Source organism: Oncorhynchus mykiss, chromosome 18, assembly GCF_057628025.1.
Source record: "Oncorhynchus mykiss isolate SJ-2025 chromosome 18, ASM5762802v1, whole genome shotgun sequence".
Lineage (NCBI taxonomy): Eukaryota > Metazoa > Chordata > Actinopteri > Salmoniformes > Salmonidae > Oncorhynchus > Oncorhynchus mykiss.
Window position 1 is genome coordinate 22017501 of NC_143039.1, and position 24301 is coordinate 22041801.

General features: G+C 43.3%; 1 protein-coding gene across 2 annotated transcripts in view; it reads left to right on the forward strand.

Moving 5' to 3' along the window:
• Positions 1-24301, forward strand: part of LOC110495483 (interleukin-1 receptor accessory protein-like 1) — a 385189-nt gene that overhangs the window by 351447 nt on the left and 9441 nt on the right. For both annotated transcript variants that reach the window (XM_036951893.2, XM_036951894.2), the window contains exon 9: positions 5992-6138. In XM_036951893.2, coding sequence (XP_036807788.1) covers positions 5992-6138 — 147 coding nt within the window. The remainder of the gene's footprint in view (positions 1-5991; positions 6139-24301) is intronic.

Sequence of the window (24301 nt, forward strand, 5' to 3'; positions counted from 1 at the left end):
AAAACACTTCTGGTTTACCACTCTGATGGCTGTCTAAAAAAACACTTCTAGTTTACCACTCTGATGGCTGTCTAAAAAAACACTTCTGGTTTACCACTCTGATGGCTGTAAGCTCTGATGCTGCTGCTGGTCATTAGTAGCCTACCAAACTTGCTGACTGCCTGGTACTCAGCACTCTATTGTCCGTCGAATCACTCTGAAATCAATGCAAATGTTATCGAAAATATAATCAAACACTTCATGAGAGCCCATGAGCTCATGTTGCGCAACATTTCTATTGGCTATGCAATTGTGGGAGAAAACAGATTGATGGCCTCTATTAAAAAGAGGAAGATACCATCAACTTTCTATAGGCTAGGCCTACTATCTTTATTTCTCAACTTTCCTAATATTACAGTTTTTTTAGAATGCTAAACGACAGTGGGCACAACTGGAGTCACATGTGCAAAACTCTAACTACAGTCTGCACTACCAACAGTCACCTGAGCTAAACAGTTCACATCACCTGCAAAACTCATTCCAAGCAACACAACTCTTAACACATGGCTCAAAACACGCTCAGTTCAGCCAAACACTATGCACAACCCTCACTGAGATAACACACACTGTCACTCAGAACACACTGAGAGTAAAAACACTAGCATCAAACACCAATACAGAAAATACAAACTTTTCATCTTTACAGTTTGAACAATTTCAGTGAATTCATACAAAGTAATATTTTCTTCAAAGAAAAGAGTGACATTCTTTCACATGATTTATTAAATTTTTTAGAACATAACAATTCTTTAAGGTAAATGAAAATTAGCAGTTTGCTTCAATAGTCTGTAGTAATTTACGGAATTACAGTAATGAGAAAAAAAAGGTAGAAACTAAAAGTGCATACTGTAATTCAAACAAATAATTGAGGGGCTAATCCTGCCTCTCTCTAGCATCAGGCCACAGGTTTTCTTCAACATCACATCTAATGTTTTCTCTTGCCATGCACCTGGGGAAGAACCTTCTGGAGTGCCTTATCCATCCCTGGCAGTCCTCTGGACTCGTGTCCTCACATCCGGCATGCATGGCTTCCAAAAGAGACATTTGGTCATGTGGGTGGTAACCAAACACTTTCCACCTCCAGGCAGAGAAAAACTCCTCTATTGGGTTGAGGAAGGGTGAATATGCAGGCAGGTACAAAACCATAAATCTGTGATGTGCTGCAAACCAATCTGTGACAGCTGCAGAGTGGTGAAAAGCAACGTTATCGCAAACTATGACAAAAACTTGTGAGTTTCTTACTGGCTCCCCCTGTTCTGCTGGCACTAGCTGAGCATAGAGCTGTTCTAGGAAAGCTATAAGCCTTTCTGTGTTGTATGGGCCAATGAGTGGTGTGTTGAGAAGCAAACCATCATTGGCCATTGCAGCACACATGGTGATATTTCCCCCCCTTTGGCCTGGAACCTCCACAGTGGCCCTTTGACCTATAACATTCCTTCCTCTGCGTCGTGTTTTGGCAAGGTTAAATCCAGCTTCATCAATAAATACAAATGAATGTGGTCTTTCCAGTGCTTCCACCTCCATTACTCTCTGAAAAACAGTAAGTGCACAGTTTTACTGTAGAAATGCTAGTGTTTTTTTTTACTGTAAATATTTTGTATAGCTGTGTACGTAACCTCAGACGTCTTACCTGGACATATTGGTATCTTTGCTCTTTTACCCGTTCACTCTTTCTCTCGAACGGTACAGTGTATAACTGTTTCATTGTAACTTGGTGTTTCTTTAGGACTCGAGCAATAGTTGTTGTGCTGACAGAATTAACATTTTCAAATATATCATTATCAGCCAGCACTCTATCTTGAATCTCCCGCAGTTTTATTGCATTGTTGACAACAACCATGTCAACAATAGCATTTTCCTGCGCATCTGAAAATATTTTTCCTCTTCCCCCTGTTGGGGGCAGCCTTTGGGTCCTGTTGTAAAAATATATTTTACAGTCAAACTTACTGTAATATATATCTGTGTAAATATTCTATAATTGCAATACAAAATAGATTCCTGTAATGTTTTCATTTACTGTAAGGATGTAACTCTCACCTGTTTGCATGATGGAAAATTCGCATTACAGATACCACTGTGGATCTTTGCAGATTGGGTTGCACCCTCAACCCTGCCTCTCTCAATGAGAGACCATGGTTCATGACATGGTCTATAAGTGTAGCCCTTATTTCATCTGAAATAACAGCTCTTTGTCTTCTTTGTCTTCCTCCACGCATCCGCCCTCTCCCTGCCACCCTTCTCCCTCCACGAACCCATCTTCCTTGTTCCATTTCCAAAATGAGTCTTTCTGAGCTCTACCTATATATACTGTAATATGTGTGTGTGTTCACTAACAAGTCTAAAACAAGACACCTGCTTAGCCTTTCAGCTGAAATTGCAATCAGCAGTGTTTGAAAGGCACAAGGCTGAAATCAATTCAGTTTTGAATGTGTGGTTCACAGTTTTGACAGCAGTGTGTTAGCATTTGAACAAAGTGCTGTAAATCCACAGTGTTGTGCAGGTTGTGGTTAAAGTCATGGGATAAGTGTGTAGAGTTTTGAAAACTGTGTTCAAGCAATGAAAAACGAACTAGAGTTTGGTCCACATGAACTGCTGCTGTGCAGACTGTAGTTAGAGTTTTGCACATGTGACTCCAGTTGTGTCCACTGTCGTTTAGCAATCGAAAAAAACTGTAAGCACATTGCTACTCTTTACAATAGGAGTATAGCCCACCTGGCTGGCAGGAAAATGGTCCACGGGAAAAGCTTCCTCCATTTTCTATTTAAGTACATAGATGACATGTATTTTATCCCTCTGCCCCTGTTTCGAGACATGTGCATGATAATGGTCCATTCTAAATTCAAACAAATGTCACACATATATTATTTAGTATATGTAAAGACCAGATTAAATCAAGAATAGTGTGATGGGTGACAATATTAGCCTGTCACTTGTGAATTATATATTATCACCTGTGAATGATGCCCAGCATAAGAAACAATGCCTGTGGACAGTTCTCCCAATATCTTCAATATGGAATCGGAATTGGATAAGGACGTGCACAGTTGCGTCCCCGATGTGTGCGCACAAAAAAACAAAGCAGAGCTCAGGCCTTTCAAGCAACTTTTTTCAAATCATCATTAGAGTCGCATCATGCAGCCTTACAATGTATTAAAAATCTAAATATATCGCCCAACATTTGTAGAACAACAGGTTACATTAATAACTGTAAATTAAGCAGATACTGTATGAGTTCCTGTTTCTTTGTGAACCTCCACACAGAATAGCCGCATGTGAGCACTCCCTAAAATCGTTTGGAGAAAATATATTTTCTATTTTATTCAGCTATGTTCAATTGTATTCTTCATGCTATTAAATAATGCCACAGAATTCTAAGCAAATCTTAACTAGTGTAGCTCACAGCCATTTGGCATAGCCAGATCAGGACCTAACACAAGGACAACTCAGAGTCTGCTATTCTGTTCTTCTCAAATAGACATTTCCCCATATCATGCTTCTTTAAACCTGTCTAAAATAAATAATGGGTTTATTGTGAATGTGTAGACTATATTATATGGATTTATTAGACTTTTTAGAATGTAGATGTTCCAAAGATCTGCATCAGTGGCTTGTAGGCTGTGTGGAAGCCAGGAGATGCTAAATGTGTTTATTTTAATTAACGGTCAATTACCGTGAGAATGACAGTTATTTGCTTGACAATCACTATTGATGGCTGTCTCACACCAAAACACTTCTGGCTTACCACTGATGGCTGTCTCACACCAAAACACTTCTGGCTTACCACTGATGGCTGTCTCACACCAAAACACTTCTGGCTTACCATTGATGGCTGTCTCACACCAAAACACTTCTGGCTTACCACTGATGGCTGTCTCACACCAAAACACTTTTGGCTTACCATTGATGGCTGTCTCACACCAAAACACTTCTGGCTTACCACTGATGGCTGTCGCACACCAAAAAAACACTCCTGGCTTACCAGTGATGGCTGTCTCACACCAAAAAACACTCCTGGCTTACCATTGATTGCTGTCTCACACCAAAACAACACTTCTGGCTTACCATTGATGGCTGTCTCACACCAAAAAAACACTCCTGGCTTACCATTGATGGCTGTCTCACACCAGAAAAACACTTCTGGCTTACCATTGATGGCTGTCTCACACCAAAACAACACTTCTGGCTTACCACTGATGGCTGTCTCACACCAAAACAACACTTCTGGCTTACCACTGATGGCTGTCTCACACCAAAACAACACTTCTGCAGCGTTCAAATTCTGAAAATGGATCAGCTTGCGACCTGGGTCGTTATCTCTTATTCTTATTATAAAAGATATTGATGGGTCTCATGTTCACAGCCCTGGGATGTTTACAGAGATGGCTGTCTCAGTCCAGGGAATGTTTTAAAGCTTAAATGTATCTTTGAAATTAAAGGCCATTGCTATAGATATTCTCAGAAGGAGTCTTTAAAAGAAGGGGGATTTGAGACAAGATGAATAGAATCTCAACTGCTTCTAGGGACCAGAATAATAACTGTATCTCTGTGTATTGTTGTGGTCTACTGTTTGGCTAGCGAAGGTCTCTTCAGGTCCTTCTGGTTATAGACCGAGATGAAAACATCATTGTCCTTGTTATGTCTCAGAAAAATGTAGATCTTATGGCCTAAACAGCGTTGAAGAGTGATGATTTGCCCACCATGGCTCTTTCTTATTGAACCCAAAAGGGTTTGATCCCCGAGAACTTAGGAAAACACGACACATTGATCTGAAAATGTATCAATTTAGTAGACAGCTTTCATGTTAGCAGTCCACACAACTGGCAGTAGAACTCAGTCCCTAGTTAAAAGATAAGGACGGAAATCAGCAGAACCAGAGTCTTGCAGTGCACACCCCTCCACTAAACCTACAGTATGAAGCCACTCCACTACCATACACTGCCACAGCCTCAATGTACAGTACTATAGGATACTAAATGGAACCCGGGAAGGATAGCATTGTGCCTGAGTTACCTCGACACTCAGGCTTTCAGACGGACAGAGTTGTGGTGGGGTGTATTTACTGAGATCAGTGTTTTTCATGGAGTTTACTGTTGATGGTCCTGGGAGATCCTGTCAGCTCTGGGAGGATGATGGATGGCTGAGGGGGTAAAAGAGTTCGCTCCACCTCTCTCCGAGGCATTGTCTCAAATGGCGCCCTCTTCCTCACATAGGTCATGACTTTTGACCAGAGCCCTATAGGCCCTGGTCAAAGGTAGTGCACTACATAGGGAATAGGGTGTCCTGTGGGACACAGCCTTGTGCCAGTCTATATTATATTCCTGCTCTAATGACTTGGCTTGCTCGGTTTGGTGCCCTTACAGCGTTACACTCACACCTTCAATGGAGCTTCCCTTGTCAACGGGAGGTCACCATCAGTTCCTGACCAGTCGTGTGCTATAGCTGGGGCCTTCAGGTTATGGCTGACCTGGGCTGGTGCGTTGCTGAGGTCTAATCACCAAATAGAGTCCGTCTTAGGAGAAGTAGTTCGCGCAAAGTATTATTGTTTTGGGGGGGGGGGCTACTTATAGAATAGTTGATGAACTAGGACTCAGTGACCCAAGATTTGGGTTGGTTAGCTTAGCTTAGCTAAGCATAAGCATAGTTGAAGGTTAATCAATGGGAGTGGTAGCTAGGAACCCTGTTAGCATGCTAGCAGCTAGCTGGAGTCTGGCTTGATCTCCCTCATGTTCTAAATCATGTTATGTAGCTTCTGTGCTAATGAAGTATCCAGAGACCATAAGCAGTGACACCATGCTGTGTTTGAGGATGTATTTGGTGAGTGTGCTTGCTTTTTGGATTTGATAAAGAAAGATTAGTGAAGTAAACATTATCGTCTTCTCTATCTCTTTTTCTTCCTCTTTTTCTTCCTCCCTCCCTCCCCCCCTCTCTCTCTCCCCCTCCCTTCTCTCACAGCAGAGCTTATGTACACAGTGGAGCTGGCGGGAGGCTTGGGGGCCATCTTGTTGTTGTTGATCTGCCTCGTGACCCTCTACAAGTGCTACAAGATGGAGCTCATGCTCTTCTACAGGAACCATTTTGGTAGCGAGGACATCGACGGAGGTGAGATACTCTCAACTCACACTAGGACCAACAACACCCATTATAAACCCAGAATGAAGTCTACAGTGCACTCTTAGAAAAAAGGGTCCTAAAAGGGTTCTTCAAGTGTCCCCATAGGAAAACCCTTTTTGGTTCCATGTAGAACCCTTTTTTGATTCCAGGAGGAACCCTTTTAGGATCTATGTAGCACCTTTGTCATCTAGAGCGTAGGTCTAGATGACAAACAACTTGTTTCGGTGTCACCAAAAGGGACTAGGGTAATACTCAGGACATTTAGACCGTCTATCTGTCTTGCTTCATGTGGCTTCGCATAATATTTTGTTTGGGACATTGCTCGAAAGGGGATTTCATTTCATTATAAAAGTAGGAAAATGTGTTTTTCTACAAATCCTATCTTGAGATAGAAATAAGAACTTAAGGGTTCTAAATTGAACCGCAATGAATTCTAATTGTGTGGCTGAATAGTGAATGAGTTAAGGAGGAGTATTCATCAATCTGGTCTGGCGGATTCATTTGATTTCCCTTAATGAGTCTTTCAAGTGGAGGGCTAGGGCTACAATGAATTCAGTGAACAAGATGACTTTTGGGGTGTCTGAAGGACGCTGTGTGGAGACTGGAGAGTGTCATTAGCCGAGAAAGGTTGCCTCCGCTTTGCTCTTCTCCTCCCCCAGCCCTCCATTTTCCACCAATCACATTGCCTGGATGGTTGAGGCATCAGACATGTCTATGAAAGTCATTACCAGGCCTGTACTGTGTTGGGCTTTGGGACAGAAGTGGGGGGCTTTGAAGTAATGGATGGTTTCAAGGCGCCACAGAGGAGAGAAAAGAGAGCCAGAGCCTTAAACCTAATGCTAAACAGCAATTGTCTCCTTTAATTGCGCCACCCGAGTGAGCAGAGAGGAGAGGGAAAGAGATTTTCAATTTGCTCTCTGTTTAAAGGGATCAGTTTCAATAAGCCACATAGTGTTGCCCATGGCCGTGGCTCCCAGGAGAGACGAGGGAGAGACACATACTTTCTCTTTAACGCTCAGGACTGGGTGATTACTCCTTCCCTGGATTGTATTCCCCCCTCACCCCTCACGCTCTTCTTTCATTGGCCACAAGGACTTCTACTTCATCACCATCACAAGCCATTCAGGAAAATCCTTTTTTCTCCTCTCTCTTCTCTGTGTCTGACTGACAGCACCAGAATGATCAGGTTCGGTTCAAAGCGGTTTTAAGTCTCCATTCAAATGGGTGTTTGCAGGGGTTGTCTTGCATAACGACCACACACCCTTTACAGATGCATGAGCTTGCCGAGTTGTGAAATGAACGTAACCCTCATTAGCATATAATACTGTATATGATTTAATTTTGACTTTATTTAAATCATGCAGTAGGTTGAACTTGATCATCGCTTAGGGATGAGTAATGACTTAACATAAAGATAACAAATAACTTGTGTCTTATTATAAACGTTACTTATGTAGGAATGCTAATGAGCCCAACTCCCCCTGCAGTTTTCTAGCTTTCACGGCTGACGATGTAGGTTGTGTTCTATTCAGAACAATGTGGAAGGAGCCCAGAGGTTCCTGCTCAAAGTCCCTGAACACTTTTTTAATAGCGAGTTCAAAGGTTCTCTCACTCTCTGTGGGCCTGCCAGTATGCATATGCAGCCACAGCTATGGATGGATGTAAGCTATGTGTGCGTCAGTCATGGCCTTTTACTTCAGAGTCAGAGAGTGGGAGGGATGGATGCTGAGGGTGGTGGAAGACGCGGGACGGAAACAATTCCCCTTCTCAGCCCTCTTAAGTTCGCCTCATTGGACCTCAGAGAGAAAGGAAGAAGAGGGAGAGGAAGGAGAGGAGGGAGAGGAAGGAGAGGAAGGAGAGGAGGGAGAGGAAGGAGAGGAGGGAGAGGAAGGAGAGGAGGGAGAGGAAGGAGTCACTGGTTATTCTACCTCCGAATCTCACCCATACCTGCTCTCTATCTCTATCTCTATCTCTCTCTCTATTTCTCTATCTCTCTCTCTATCTCCATCTCTATATCTATCTATCTCTTTCTCTCTCTCTCTCTCTCTCTCTCTCTCTCTCTCTTACTCTCTCTCTCTCACTCCCTCACACAGTAACCACTCAGATATGAGTGATTCAGTTCAACTGAAATAGATTCTGATCTACCTACATGCGTTTCTCTCTTAAAGGGGACGTTGTACTTTACTGTATAGAAAGAGATGTTTATATAGGTTCAGATTCCTCCTGGTCTCTCCACTTATCTCCCACTTCTCTCCTCTCTTCTCTTCTCCACTCATCTCTTCCTCGCCTCATCTCTCCTCTCCTCCTCTCTTCCTCTCTTCCTGTCCACTCCCCTCCTCACTTCTCTTCTCCCCTTCTATCCCCTCCTCCCCTCCTCTCCTTCTCCTCATATCTCCTCCTCTCCTTTCCCCACCTCTCTTCCGCATCGCTCCTCCTCTCCTCTCCTTTCCCCACCCTCTCCTCTCCTCTCCTCTCCTCTCCTCTCCTCTCCTCTCCTCTCCTCTCCTCTCCTCTCCTCTCCTCTCCTCTCCTCCTCCTCATATCTCATCCTCTCCTTTCCCCACCTCTCTTCTTCATCGCTCCTCCTCTCCTCTCCTTTCCCCACCTCTCTTCCTCATCGCTCCTCCTCTCCTCTCCGTTCTCCACCTCTCTTCCTCTCCTCTCTTCCTCTCCTCTCTTCCTCTCCTCTCCTCCTCTCCTTCTCTCCTCTCCTCTCCTCTCTTCCTCTCCTCTCCTCTCCTCTCCTCTCCTCTCCTCTCCTCTCCTCTCCTCTCTGTGTTGTCAGAAGCCCATCCTGGTCTAACAGCTCCCCTTCAGCAGGTAGTGTTTGGATTATCCCTTTACCTGTGGTAATAAGAGAGGTTTAAACCCCTCTCTAATGAGTTTACCTGAGAGAGAGAGAGAGAGAGAGAGAGAGAGAGAGAGAGAGAGAGAGAGAGAGAGAGAGAGAGAGAGAGAGAGACCTGTGTTGTCTCTAGTCCCTGGGGAATCCCTCTCTTCTTTTGTGTCTCTCCCATAATTCCACTTCCTCTGGCTCGTTGCCGCAGCAGATTTCCTGCTTTGTGTCTCGTTGAAGTGCGCCGAGGCCGGAGCCGCTCCTCTCCTCTCTCTCCTGCACGGGGAAAACATTACCGCTATCACCTCCCATGTTGGGCTTTTCTCCTCGTCGTTTAATCCTTTCAAATTCAGCATCAATCATATTCTTCATGTGCCTGGCTGCCGTGCGGATAAAGGATGGGTCGGAGCCATTTTGTGCCTAGGGAAGCGTTCAGTTTCCTACCTCAGCCCAGTCACAGTGAACACAGTGACATTGTTTGGAAAAAGAGTCTGGATTGTAATAAAATGTACCCAGAGGAGTGGAAGCTAGCAGTAAGGTCAGTCAGAGAGACACAGGTGTCATGTTGCTTCCTGCTCTTCTGCTATGCAGAGAGAGCTAAAATACTGGACCTCTTCACCACGTTGATAGTCTGCAAAGCTGTCATGGTTATCAATCCCTGACCATGTGACCTGACCAGGAAAAACAGACCAATGAAAGTTGCCCTACTTATGATGGCATGGGTTGTTGTGGTGTGTGATGTGTGTGTCATGTGAAATGAAATTTCATGAAAATGAAAAATAACCAATGCAGACATGAGAAGTCCAGAAGCCCTATTGGGTCAGAAGCCCTGTTGAGACAAAAGCCCTATTGACTCTGAAGCCCTATTGACTCTGAAGTACTATTGACTCTGAAGCCCTATTGAGTCTGAAGCCCTATTGACTCTGAAACCCAATAGAGTCTGAAGCCCTTTTGACTCTGAAGGCCTATTGACTCTGAAGCCCTATTGACTCTGAAACCCAATAGAGTCTGAAGCCCTATTGACTCTGAAGCCCTATTGACTCTGAAACCCAATAGAGTCTGAAGCCCTATTGGCTCTGAAGACCTATTGACTCTGAAGCCCTATTGACTCTGAAGCCCAATAGAGTCTGAAGCCCTTTTGACTCTGAAGGCCTATTGACTCTGAAGCCCTATTGACTCTGAAACCCAATAGAGTCTGAAGCCCTATTGACTCTGAAGCCCTATTGACTCTGAAACCCAATAGAGTCTGAAGCCCTATTGGCTCTGAAGACCTATTGACTCTGAAGCCCTATTGACTCTGAAGCCCAATAGAGTCTGAATCACTATTGTGTCTGAAGCCATATTGAGTCTGAAGCCCAATAGAGTCTGAAGCCCAATAGAGTCTGAAGCCCAAAAGAGTCTGAAGCCCAATATAATCTGAAGCCCAATAGAGTCTGAAGCGCTATTGAGTCTGAAGCCCTATTGAGTCTGAAGCCCAATATCATCTGAAGCCCAATAGAGTCTGAAGCACTATTGCGTCTGAAGCGCTATTGAGTCTGAAGCCCTATTGAGTCAGAAGCCCTATTGAGACTGAATCCCTATTGAGTCTGAAGCCCTATTGAGTCTGAAGCACTATTGAGTCAGAAGCCCTATTGAGTCTGAAGCCCTATTGAGTCAGAAGCCCTATTGCGTCTGAAGCTCTATTGAGTCTGAAGCCCTATTGAGTCAGAAGCCCTATTGAGTCTGAAGCCCTATTGAGTCTGAAGCCCTATTGAGTCTGAAGCCCTATTGAGTCTGATGCCGAATACAGTCAGAAGCCCAATAGAGTTGGAAGCCCAATATCATCTGAAGCCCAATAGAGTCTGAAGCACTATTGCATCTGAAGCCATATACAGTCTGAAGCCCTATTGACTCTGAAGCCCTATTGAGTCTGAAGCCCTACTGAGTCTGAAGCCGAATAGAGTCTAAAGCCTCATTGAGTCTAAAGCCCTGTTGAGTCTGAAGCCCAAAAGAGTCTGAAGCCCAATAGAGTTTGACGCCCTATTGACTCTGAAGCCCTATTGAGTCTGAAGCCCTATTGACTCTGAAACCCAATAGAGTCTGAAGCCCTTTTGACTCTGAAGGCCTATTGACTCTGAAGCCCTATTGACTCTGAAACCCAATAGAGTCTGAAGCCCTATTGACTCTGAAGCCCTATTGACTCTGAAACCCAATAGAGTCTGAAGCCCTATTGGCTCTGAAGACCTATTGACTCTGAAGCCCTATTGACTCTGAAGCCCAATAGAGTCTGAATCACTATTGTGTCTGAAGCCATATTGAGTCTGAAGCCCAATAGAGTCTGAAGCCCAATAGAGTCTGAAGCCCAAAAGAGTCTGAAGCCCAATATAATCTGAAGCCCAATAGAGTCTGAAGCGCTATTGAGTCTGAAGCCCTATTGAGTCTGAAGCCCAATATCATCTGAAGCCCAATAGAGTCTGAAGCACTATTGCGTCTGAAGCGCTATTGAGTCTGAAGCCCTATTGAGTCAGAAGCCCTATTGAGACTGAATCCCTATTGAGTCTGAAGCCCTATTGAGTCTGAAGCACTATTGAGTCAGAAGCCCTATTGAGTCTGAAGCCCTATTGAGTCAGAAGCCCTATTGCATCTGAAGCTCTATTGAGTCTGAAGCCCTATTGAGTCAGAAGCCCTATTGAGTCTGAAGCCCTATTGAGTCTGAAGCCCTATTGAGTCTGAAGCCCTATTGAGTCTGAAGCCGAATACAGTCAGAAGCCCAATAGAGTTGGAAGCCCAATATCATCTGAAGCCCAATAGAGTCTGAAGCACTATTGCATCTGAAGCCATATACAGTCTGAAGCCCTATTGACTCTGAAGCCCTATTGAGTCTGAAGCCCTACTGAGTCTGAAGCCGAATAGAGTCTAAAGCCTCATTGAGTCTAAAGCCCTGTTGAGTCTGAAGCCCAAAAGAGTCTGAAGCCCAATAGAGTTTGACGCCCTATTGACTCTGAAGCCCTATTGACTCTGAAGCCCTATTGACTCTGAAACCCAATTGACTCTGAAACCCAATTGACTCTGAAGCCCTATTGACTCTGAAACCCTATTGACTCTGAAGCCCAATTGAGTCTGAAGCCCAATAAAGTCTGAAGCCCTATTGACTCTGAAGCCCTATTGACTCTGAAACCCAATAGAGTCTGAAGCCCTATTGACTCTGAAGACCTATTGACTCTGAAGCCCTATTGACTCTGAAGCCCTATTGACTCTGAAGCCCAATAGAGTCTGAATCACTATTGTGTCTGAAGCCATATTGAGTCTGAAGCCCAATAGCGTCTGAAGCCCAATAGAGTTTGAAGCCCAAAAGAGTCTGAAGCCCAATATAATCTGAAGCCCAATAGAGTCTGAAGCGCTATTGAGTCTGAAGCCCTATTGAGTCTGAAGCCCAACATCATCTGAAGCCCAATAGAGTCTGAAGCACTATTGCGTCTGAAGCGCTATTGAGTCTGAAGCCCTATTGAGTCAGAAGCCCTATTGAGACTGAATCCCTATTGAGTCTGAAGCCCTATTGAGTCTGAAGCCCTATTGAGTCAGAAGCCCTATTTAGTCAGAAGCCCTATTGAGTCTGAATCCCTATTGAGTCTGAAGCCCTATTGCATCTGAAGCCCTATTGAGTCTGAAGCCCAAAAGAGTCTGAAGCCCAATAGAGTTTGACGCCCTATTGACTCTGAAGCCCTATTGACTCTGAAGCCCTATTGACTCTGAAACCCAATTGACTCTGAAACCCAATTGACTCTGAAGCCCTATTGACTCTGAAACCCTTTTGACTCTGAAGCCCTATTGAGTCTGAAGCCCAATAAAGTCTGAAGCCCTATTGTGTCTGAAGTCCTATTGTGTCTGAAGCCCTATTGACTCTGAAACCCAATAGAGTCTGAAGCCCTTTTGACTCTGAAGGCCTATTGACTCTGAAGCCCTATTGACTCTGAAGACCTATTGACTCTGAAGCCCTATTGACTCTGAAGCCCTATTGACTCTGAAGCCCAATAGAATCTGAATCACTATTGTGTCTGAAGCCATATTGAGTCTGAAGCCCAATAGAGTCTGAAGCCCAATAGAGTCTGAAGCCCAAAATAGTCTGAAGCCCAATATAATCTGAAGCCCAATAGAGTCTGAAGCACTATTGCGTCTGAAGCGCTATTGAGTCTGAAGCCCTATTGAGTCAGAAGCCCTATTGAGACTGAATCCCTATTGAGTCTGAAGCCCTATTGAGTCTGAAGCCCTATTGAGTCAGAAGCCCTATTGAGTCAGAAGCCCTATTGAGTCTGAATCCCTATTGAGTCTGAAGCCCTATTGCATCTGAAGCCCTATTGAGTCTGAAGCCCTATTGAGTCAGAAGCCCTATTGCATCTGAAGCACTATTGAGTCTGAAGCACTATTGAGTCAGAAGCCCTATTGAGTCTGAATCCCTATTGAGTCTGAAGCCCTATTGAGTCTGAAGCCCTATTGAGTCTGAAGCCGAATAGAGTCGGAAGCCCAATAGAGTCAGAAGCCCAATATAATCTGAAGCCCAATAGAGTCTGAAGCACTATTGCATCTGAAGCCATATTGAGTCTGAAGCCCTATTGACTCTGAAGCCCTATTGAGTCTGAAGCCCTACTGAGTCTGAAGTCGAATAGAGTCTAAAGCCCCATTGAGTCTAAAGCCCTGTTGAGTCTGAAGCCCAAAAGAGTCTGAAGCCCAATAGAGTTTGACGCCCTATTGACTCTGAAGCCCTATTGACTCTGAAGCCCTATTGACTCTGAAACCCAATTGACTCTGAAACCCAATTGACTCTGAAGCCCTATTGACTCTGAAACCCTATTGACTCTGAAGCCCTATTGAGTCTGAAGCCCAATAAAGTCTGAAGCCCTATTGGGTCTGAAGTCCTATTGTGTCTGAAGCCCTATTGACTCTGAAACCCAATAGCGTCTGAAGCCCTTTTGACTCTGAAGCCCTATTGACTCGGAAACCCAATAGAGTCTGAAGCCCTATTGACTCTGAAGCCCTATTGACTCTGAAACCCAATAGAGTCTGAAGCCCTATTGAGTCAGAAGCCCAATTGAGTCTGAATCCCTATTGACTCTGAAGCCCTATTGACTCTGAAGCCCAATAGAGTCTGAATCACTATTGTGTCTGAAGCCATATTGAGTCTGAAGCCCAATAGAGTCTGAAGCCCAATAGAGTCTGAAGCCCAAAAGAGTCTGAAGCCCAATATAATCTGAAGCCCAATAGAGTCTGAAGCACTATTGAGTCTGAAGCCCTATTGAGTCTGAAGCCCAATATCATCTGAAGCCCAATAGAGTCTGAAGCACTATTGCGTCTGAAGCTCTATTGAGTCTGAAGCCCTATTGAGACTGAATCCCTATTGAGTCTGAAGCCCTATTGAGTCTGAAGCACTATTGAGTCAGAAGCCCTATTGAGTCAGAAGCCCTATTGAGTCTGAATCCCTATTGAGTCTGAAGCCCTATTGAGTCTGAAGCCCTATTGAGTCAGAAGTCCTATTGAGTCTGAATCCCTATTGAGTCTGAAGCCCTATTGAGTCTGAAGCCCTATTGAGTCTGAAGCCGAATAGAGTCGGAAGCCCAATAGAGTCAGAAGCCCAATATAATCTGAAGCCCAATAGAGTCTGAAGCACTATTGAGTCTGAAGCCCTATTGAGTCTGAAGCCCAATATCATCTGAAGCCCAATAGAGTCTGAAGCACTATTGCGTCTGAAGCTCTATTGAGTCTGAAGCCCTATTGAGTCTGAAGCCCTACTGAGTCTGAAGTCGAATAGAGTCTAAAGCCCCATTGAGTCTAAAGCCCTGTTGAGTCTGAAGCCCAAAAGAGTCTGAAGCCCAATAGAGTTTGACGCCCTATTGACTCTGAAGCCCTATTGAGTCTGAAGCCCTATTGACTCTGAAACCCAATTGACTCTGAAACCCAATTGACTCTGAAGCCCTATTGACTCTGAAACCCTATTGACTCTGAAGCCCTGTTGAGTCTGAAGCCCAATAAAGTCTGAACCCTTATTGGGTCTGAAGTCCTATTGTGTCTGAAGCCCTATTGACTCTGAAACCCAATAGAGTCTGAAGCCCTTTTGACTCTGAAGCCCTATTGACTCTGAAACCCAATAGAGTCTGAAGCCCTATTGACTCTGAAGCCCTATTGACTCTGAAACCCAATAGAGTCTGAAGCCCTATTGAGTCAGAAGCCCTATTGAGTCTGAATCCCTATTGACTCTGAAGCCCTATTGACTCTGAAGCCGAATAGAGTCGGAAGCCCAATAGAGTCAGAAGCCCAATATAATCTGAAGCCCAATAGAGTCTGAAGCACTATTGCATCTGAAGCCATATTGAGTCTGAAGCCCTATTGACTCTGAAGCCCTATTGAGTCTGAAGCCCTACTGAGTCTGAAGTCGAATAGAGTCTAAAGCCCCATTGAGTCTAAAGCCCTGTTGAGTCTGAAGCCCAAAAGAGTCTGAAGCCCAATAGAGTTTGACGCCCTATTGACTCTGAAGCTCTATTGACTCTGAAGCCCTATTGACTCTGAAACCCAATTGACTCTGAAACCCAATTGACTCTGAAGCCCTATTGACTCTGAAACCCTATTGACTCTGAAGCCCTATTGAGTCTGAAGCCCAATAAAGTCTGAAGCCCTATTGGGTCTGAAGTCCTATTGTGTCTGAAGCCCTATTGACTCTGAAACCCAATAGAGTCTGAAGCCCTTTTGACTCTGAAGCCCTATTGACTCTGAAACCCAATAGAGTCTGAAGCCCTATTGACTCTGAAGCCCTATTGACTCTGAAACCCAATAGAGTCTGAAGCCCTATTGAGTCAGAAGCCCTATTGAGTCTGAATCCCTATTGACTCTGAAGCCCTATTGACTCTGAAGCCCAATAGAGTCTGAATCACTATTGTGTCTGAAGCCATATTGAGTCTGAAGCCCAATAGAGTCTGAAGCCCAATAGAGTCTGAAGCCCAAAAGAGTCTGAAGCCCAATATAATCTGAAGCCCAATAGAGTCTGAAGCACTATTGAGTCTGAAGCCCTATTGAGTCTGAAGCCCAATATCATCTGAAGCCCAATAGAGTCTGAAGCACTATTGCGTCTGAAGCTCTATTGAGTCTGAAGCCCTATTGAGTCAGAAGCCCTATTGAGACTGAATCCCTATTGAGTCTGAAGCCCTATTGAGTCTGAAGCACTATTGAGTCAGAAGCCCTATTGAGTCAGAAGCCCTATTGAGTCTGAATCCCTATTGAGTCTGAAGCCCTATTGAGTCTGAAGCCCTATTGAGTCAGAAGCCCTATTGAGTCTGAATCCCTATTGAGTCTGAAGCCCTATTGAGTCTGAAGCCCTATTGAGTCTGAAGCCGAATTGAGTCGGAAGCCCAATAGAGTCGGAAGCCCAATATAATCTGAAGCCCAATAGAGTCTGAAGCACTATTGCATCTGAAGCCATATTGAGTCTGAAGCCCTATTGACTCTGAAGCCCTATTGAGTCTGAAGCCCTACTGAGTCTGAAGTCGAATAGAGTCTAAAGCCCCATTGAGTCTAAAGCCCTGTTGAGTCTGAAGCCCAAAAGAGTCTGAAGCCCAATAGAGTTTGACGCCCTATTGACTCTGAAGCCCTATTGAGTCTGAAGCCCTATTGACTCTGAAACCCAATTGACTCTGAAACCCAATTGACTCTGAAGCCCTATTGACTCTGAAACCCTATTGACTCTGAAGCCCTGTTGAGTCTGAAGCCCAATAAAGTCTGAAGCCCTATTGGGTCTGAAGTCCTATTGTGTCTGAAGCCCTATTGACTCTGAAACCCAATAGAGTCTGAAGCCCTTTTGACTCTGAAGCCCTATTGACTCTGAAACCCAATAGAGTCTGAAGCCCTATTGACTCTGAAGCCCTATTGACTCTGAAACCCAATAGAGTCTGAAGCCCTATTGAGTCAGAAGCCCTATTGAGTCTGAATCCCTATTGACTCTGAAGCCCTATTGACTCTGAAGCCCAATAGAGTCTGAATCACTATTGTGTCTGAAGCCATATTGAGTCTGAAGCCCAATAGAGTCTGAAGCCCAATAGATTCTGAAGCCCAAAAGAGTCTGAAGCCCAATATAATCTGAAGCCCAATAGAGTCTGAAGCACTATTGAGTCTGAAGCCCTATTGAGTCTGAAGCCCAATATCATCTGAAGCCCAATAGAGTCTGAAGCACTATTGCGTCTGAAGCTCTATTGAGTCTGAAGCCCGTTTGAGTCAGAAGCCCTATTGAGTCAGAAGCCCTATTGAGTCAGAAGCCCTATTGAGTCTGAATCCCTATTGAGTCTGAAGCCCTATTGAGTCTGAAGCCCTATTGAGTCAGAAGCCCTATTGAGTCTGAATCCCTATTGAGTCTGAAGCCCTATTGAGTCTGAAGCCCTATTGAGTCTGAAGCCGAATAGAGTCGGAAGCCCAATAGAGTCGGAAGCCCAATATAATCTGAAGCCCAATAGAGTCTGAAGCACTATTGCATCTGAAGCCATATTGAGTCTGAAGCCCTATTGACTCTGAAGCCCAATAGAGTCTGAAGCCCAAAAGAGTCTGAAGCCCAATATAATCTGAAGCCCAATAGAGTCTGAAGCACTATTGAGTCTGAAGCCCTATTGAGTCTGAAGCCCAATATCATCTGAAGCCCAATAGAGTCTGAAGCACTATTGCGTCTGAAGCTCTATTGAGTCTGAAGCCCTATTGAGTCAGAAGCCCTATTGAGACTGAATCCCTATTGAGTCTGAAGCCCTATTGAGTCTGAAGCACTATTGAGTCAGAAGCCCTATTGAGTCAGAAGCCCTATTGAGTCTGAATCCCTATTGAGTCTGAAGCCCTATTGAGTCTGAAGCCCTATTGAGTCAGAAGCCCTATTGAGTCTGAATCCCTATTGAGTCTGAAGCCCTATTGAGTCTGAAGCCCTATTGAGTCTGAAGCCGAATTGAGTCGGAAGCCCAATAGAGTCGGAAGCCCAATATAATCTGAAGCCCAATAGAGTCTGAAGCACTATTGCATCTGAAGCCATATTGAGTCTGAAGCCCTATTGACTCTGAAGCCCTATTGAGTCTGAAGCCCTACTGAGTCTGAAGTCGAATAGAGTCTAAAGCCCCATTGAGTCTAAAGCCCTGTTGAGTCTGAAGCCCAAAAGAGTCTGAAGCCCAATAGAGTTTGACGCCCTATTGACTCTGAAGCCCTATTGAGTCTGAAGCCCTATTGACTCTGAAACCCAATTGACTCTGAAACCCAATTGACTCTGAAGCCCTATTGACTCTGAAACCCTATTGACTCTGAAGCCCTGTTGAGTCTGAAGCCCAATAAAGTCTGAAGCCCTATTGGGTCTGAAGTCCTATTGTGTCTGAAGCCCTATTGACTCTGAAACCCAATAGAGTCTGAAGCCCTTTTGACTCTGAAGCCCTATTGACTCTGAAACCCAATAGAGTCTGAAGCCCTATTGACTCTGAAGCCCTATTGACTCTGAAACCCAATAGAGTCTGAAGCCCTATTGAGTCAGAAGCCCTATTGAGTCTGAATCCCTATTGACTCTGAAGCCCTATTGACTCTGAAGCCCAATAGAGTCTGAATCACTATTGTGTCTGAAGCCATATTGAGTCTGAAGCCCAATAGAGTCTGAAGCCCAATAGATTCTGAAGCCCAAAAGAGTCTGAAGCCCAATATAATCTGAAGCCCAATAGAGTCTGAAGCACTATTGAGTCTGAAGCCCTATTGAGTCTGAAGCCCAATATCATCTGAAGCCCAATAGAGTCTGAAGCACTATTGCGTCTGAAGCTCTATTGAGTCTGAAGCCCGTTTGAGTCAGAAGCCCTATTGAGTCAGAAGCCCTATTGAGTCAGAAGCCCTATTGAGTCTGAATCCCTATTGAGTCTGAAGCCCTATTGAGTCTGAAGCCCTATTGAGTCAGAAGCCCTATTGAGTCTGAATCCCTATTGAGTCTGAAGCCCTATTGAGTCTGAAGCCCTATTGAGTCTGAAGCCGAATAGAGTCGGAAGCCCAATAGAGTCGGAAGCCCAATATAATCTGAAGCCCAATAGAGTCTGAAGCACTATTGCATCTGAAGCCATATTGAGTCTGAAGCCCTATTGACTCTGAAGCCCTATTGAGTCTGAAGCCCTACTGAGTCTGAAGTCGAATAGAGTCTAAAGCCCCATTGAGTCTAAAGCCCTGTTGAGTCTGAAGCCCAAAAGAGTCTGAAGCCCAATAGAGTTTGACGCCCTATTGACTCTGAAGCCCTATTGAGTCTGAAGCCCTATTGACTCTGAAACCCAATTGACTCTGAAACCCAATTGACTCTGAAGCCCTATTGACTCTGAAACCCTATTGACTCTGAAGCCCTGTTGAGTCTGAAGCCCAATAAAGTCTGAAGCCCTATTGGGTCTGAAGTCCTATTGTGTCTGAAGCCCTATTGACTCTGAAACCCAATAGAGTCTGAAGCCCTTTTGACTCTGAAGGCCTATTGACTCTGAAGCCCTATTGACTCTGAAACCCAATAGAGTCTGAAGCCCTTTTGACTCTGAAGCCCTATTGACTCTGAAACCCAATAGAGTCTGAAGCCCTATTGACTCTGAAGACCTATTGACTCTGAAGCCCTATTGACTCTGAAGCCCTATTGACTCTGAAACCAAATTGACTCTGAAACCCAATTGACTCTGAAGCCCTATTGAGTCAGAAGCCCTATTGAGTCTGAAGCCCAATAAAGTCTGAAGCCCTATTGTGTCTGAAGCCCTATTGTGTCTGAAGCACTATTGTGTCTGAAGCCCAATAGAGTCTGAAGCACTATTGAGTCTGAAGCCCTATTTAGTCTAAAGCCCTATTGAGTCCGAAGCCTAATAGTCTGAAGCCCTATTGAGTCTGAAGCCATATTGAGTCTGAAGCCCAATAGTCTGAAGCCCTATTGAGTCTGAAGCCTTATTGAGTCTGCGGTGGCTGACAAATTCAACACATATAACATAAGGTTAATATTCTCTATAGTGTAGTAATAGACTGGTCTGTGTGTTACTAATATCCTCTATAGTGAAGTAATGGACTGGTCTGCATCCTCTATTGTGTACTAATAGACTGGTCTGTATCCTCTATAGTGTAGTAATGGACTGGTCTGTATCCTCTATAGTGTAGTAATGGACTGGTCTGTATCCTCTATAGTGTAGTAATGGACTGGTCTGTGTCCTCTATAGTGTAGTAATAGACTGGTCTGTATCCTCTATAGTGTAGTAATAGACTGGTCTGTGTGTTACCAATATCCTCTATAGTGTAGTAATAGACTGGTCTGTATGTTACTAATATCCTCTATAGTGTAGTAATACACTGGTCTGTGTGTTACTAATATCCTCTATAGTGTAGTAATGGACTGGTCTGTGTGTTACTAATATCCTCTATAGTGTAGTAATGGACTGGTCTGTGTGTTACTAATATCCTCTATAGTGTAGTAATGGACTGGTCTGTATGTTAGTAATATCCTCTATAGTGTAGTAATGGACTGGTCTGTATGTTACTAATATCCTCTATAGTGTAGTAATAGACTGGTTTGTGTCCTCTATAGTGTAGTAATAGACTGGTCTGTGTGTTACTAATATCCTCTATAGTGTAGTAATAGACTGATCTGTGTGTTACTAATATCCTCTATAGTGTAGTAATAGACTGGTCTGTGTCCTCTATAGTGTAGTAATAGACTGGTCTGTGTGTTACTAATATCCTCTATAGTGTAGTAATGGACTGGTCTGTATGCTAGTAATATCCTCTATATTGTAGTAATAGACTGGTCTGTATCCTCTATAGTGTAGTAATAGACTGGTCTGTATCCTCTATAGTGTAGTAATGGATGGGTCTGTGTGTAACTAATATCCTCTATAGTGTAGTCATGGACTGGTCTGTATCCTCTATAGTGTAGTGATAGACTGATCTGTGTGTTACTAATATCCTCTATAGTGTAGTAATAGACTGGTCTGTGTCCTCTATAGTGTAGTAATAGACTGGTCTGTGTGTTACTAATATCCTCTATAGTGTAGTAATGGACTGGTCTGTATGTTAGTAATATCCTCTATATTGTAGTAATAGACTGGTCTGTATCCTCTATAGTGTAGTAATAGACTGGTCTGTATCCTCTATAGTGTAGTAATGGATGGGTCTGTGTGTAACTAATATCCTCTATAGTGTAGTCATGGACTGGTCTGTATCCTCTATAGTGTAGTGATAGACTGGTCTGTATGTTACTAATATCCTCTACAGTGTAGTAATGGACTGGTCTGTGTGTAACTAATATCATCTATAGTGTAGTAATAGACTGGTCTGTGTCCTCTATAGTGTAGTAATGGACTGGTCTGTGTGTTACTAATATCCTCTATAGTGTAGTAATAGACTGGTCTGTGTGTAACTAATATCCTCTATAGTGTAGTCATGGACTGGTCTGTATCCCCTATAGTGTAGTAATAGACTGGTCTGTGTGTTACTACTACTCTCTATAGTGCAGTAATAGACTGGTCTGTATCCTCTATAGAGTAGTAATAGACTGGTCTGTGTGTTACTAATATCCTCTATAGTGTAGTAATGGACTGGTCTGTATCCTCTGTAGTGTAGTAATGGACTGGTCTGTATCCGCTATAGTGTAGTAATGGACTGGTCTGTATGTTAGTAATATCCTCTATAGTGTAGTAATAGACTGGTCTGTGTGTTACTAATATCCTCTATAGTGTAGTAATGGACTGGTCTGTATGTTAGTAATATCCTCTATATTGTAGTAATAGACTGGTCTGTATCCTCTATAGTGTAGTAATAGACTGGTCTGTATCCTCTATAGTGTAGTAATGGATGGGTCTGTGTGTAACTAATATCCTCTATAGTGTAGTCATGGACTGGTCTGTATCCTCTATAGTGTAGTGATAGACTGGTCTGTATGTTACTAATATCCTCTACAGTGTAGTAATGGACTGGTCTGTGTGTAACTAATATCATCTATAGTGTAGTAATAGACTGGTCTGTGTCCTCTATAGTGTAGTAATGGACTGGTCTGTGTGTTACTAATAACCTCTATAGTGTAGTAATAGACTGGTCTGTGTGTAACTAATATCCTCTATAGTGTAGTCATGGACTGGTCTGTATCCCCTATAGTGTAGTAATAGACTGGTCTGTGTGTTACTACTACTCTCTATAGTGCAGTAATAGACGGGTCTGTATCCTCTATAGAGTAGTAATAGACTGGTCTGTGTGTTACTAATATCCTCTATAGTGTAGTAATGGCCTGGTCTGTATCCTCTATAGTGTAGTAATGGACTGGTCTGTATCCTCTATAGTGTAGTAATGGACTGGTCTGTGTCCTCTATAGTGTAGTAATAGACTGGTCTGTGTGTTACTAATATCCTCTATAGTGTAGTAATGGACTGGTCTGTATGTTAGTAATATCCTCTATAGTGTAGTAATAGACTGGTCTGTGTGTTTCTAATATCCTCTATAGTGTAGTAATGGACTGGTCTGTATCCTCTATAGTGTAGTAATGGACTGGTCTGTATCCTCTATAGTGTAGTAATGGACTGGTCTGTATCCTCTATAGTGTAGTAATGGACTGGTCTGTATCCTCTATAGTGTAGTAATGGACTGGTCTGTATCCTCTATAGTGTAGTAATGGACTGGTCTGTATCCTCTATAGTGTAGTAATGGGCTGGTCTGTATCCTCTATAGTGTAGTAATAGACTGGTCTGTGTGTTAATAGTATCCTCTATAGTGTAGTAAGGGACTGGTCTGTATCCTCTATAGTGTAGTAATGGACTGGTCTGTTTCCTCTATAGTGTAGTAATGGACTGGTCTGTATCCTCTATAGTGTAGTGATAGACTGGTCTGTATGTTACTAATATCCTCTATAGTGTAGTAATGGACTGGTCTGTGTGTAACTAATAGCATCTATAGTGTATCCATGGACTGGTCTGTATCCCCTATAGTGTAGTAATAGACTGGTCTGTGTGTTACTACTACTCTCTATAGTGCAGTAATAGACTGGTCTGTATCCTCTATAGAGTAGTAATAGACTGGTCTGTGTGTTACTAATATCCTCTACAGTGTAGTAATGGACTGGTCTGTATCCTCTATAGTGTAGTAATGGACTGGTCTGTATCTGCTATAGTGTAGTAATGGACTGGTCTGTATGTTAGTAATGTCCTCTATAGTGTAGTAATACACTGGTCTGTATGTTAGTAATATCCTCTATAGTGTAGTAATGGCCTGGTCTGTATCCTCTATAGTGTAGTAATAGACTGGTCTGTGTGTTACTAATATCCTCTATTGTGTAGTAATGGCCTGGTCTGTATCCTCTATAGTGTAGTAATGGTCTGGTCTGTATCCTCTATAGTGTAGTAATGGACTGGTCTGTATCCTCTATAGTGTAGTAATGGACTGGTCTGTGTCCTCTATAGTGTAGTAATAGACTGGTCTGTGTGTTACTAATATCCTCTATAGTGTAGTAATGGACTGGTCTGTATGTTAGTAATATCCTATATAGTGTAGTAATAGACTGGTCTGTGTGTTACTACTATTCTCTATAGTGTAGTAATGGACTGGTCTGTATCCTCTATAGTGTAGTAATGGACTTGTCTGTATCCTCTATAGTGTAGTAATGGACTGGTCTGTGTCCTCTATAGTGTAGTAATAGACTGGTCTGTGTGTTACTAATATCCTCTATAGTGTAGTAATGGACTGGTCTGTATGTTAGTAATATCCTCTATAGTGTAGTAATAGACTGGTCTGTGTGTTTCTAATATCCTCTATAGTGTAGTAATGGACTGGTCTGTATCCTCTATAGTGTAGTAATGGACTGGTCTGTATCCTCTATAGTGTAGTAATGGACTGGTCTGTATCCTCTATAGTGTAGTAATGGACTGGTCTGTATCCTCTATAGTGTAGTAATGGACTGGTCTGTATCCTCTATAGTGTAGTAATGGACTGGTCTGTATCCTCTATAGTGTAGTAATGGGCTGGTCTGTATCCTCTATAGTGTAGTAATAGACTGGTCTGTGTGTTACTATTATCCTCTATAGTGTACTAATAGACTGGTCTGTATCCTCTATAGTGTAGTAATGGACTGGTATGTATCCTCTATAGTGTAGTAATGGACTCGTCTGTATCCTCTATAGTGTAGTAATGGACTGGTCTGTATCCTCTATAGTGTAGTAATAGACTGGTCTGTGTGTTACTAATATCCTCTATAGTATAGTAATGGACTGGTCTGTATCCTCTATAGTGTAGTAATAGACTGGTCTGTGTGTTACTAATATCCTCTATAGTGTAGTAATAGACTGGTCTGTGTGTTACTAATAT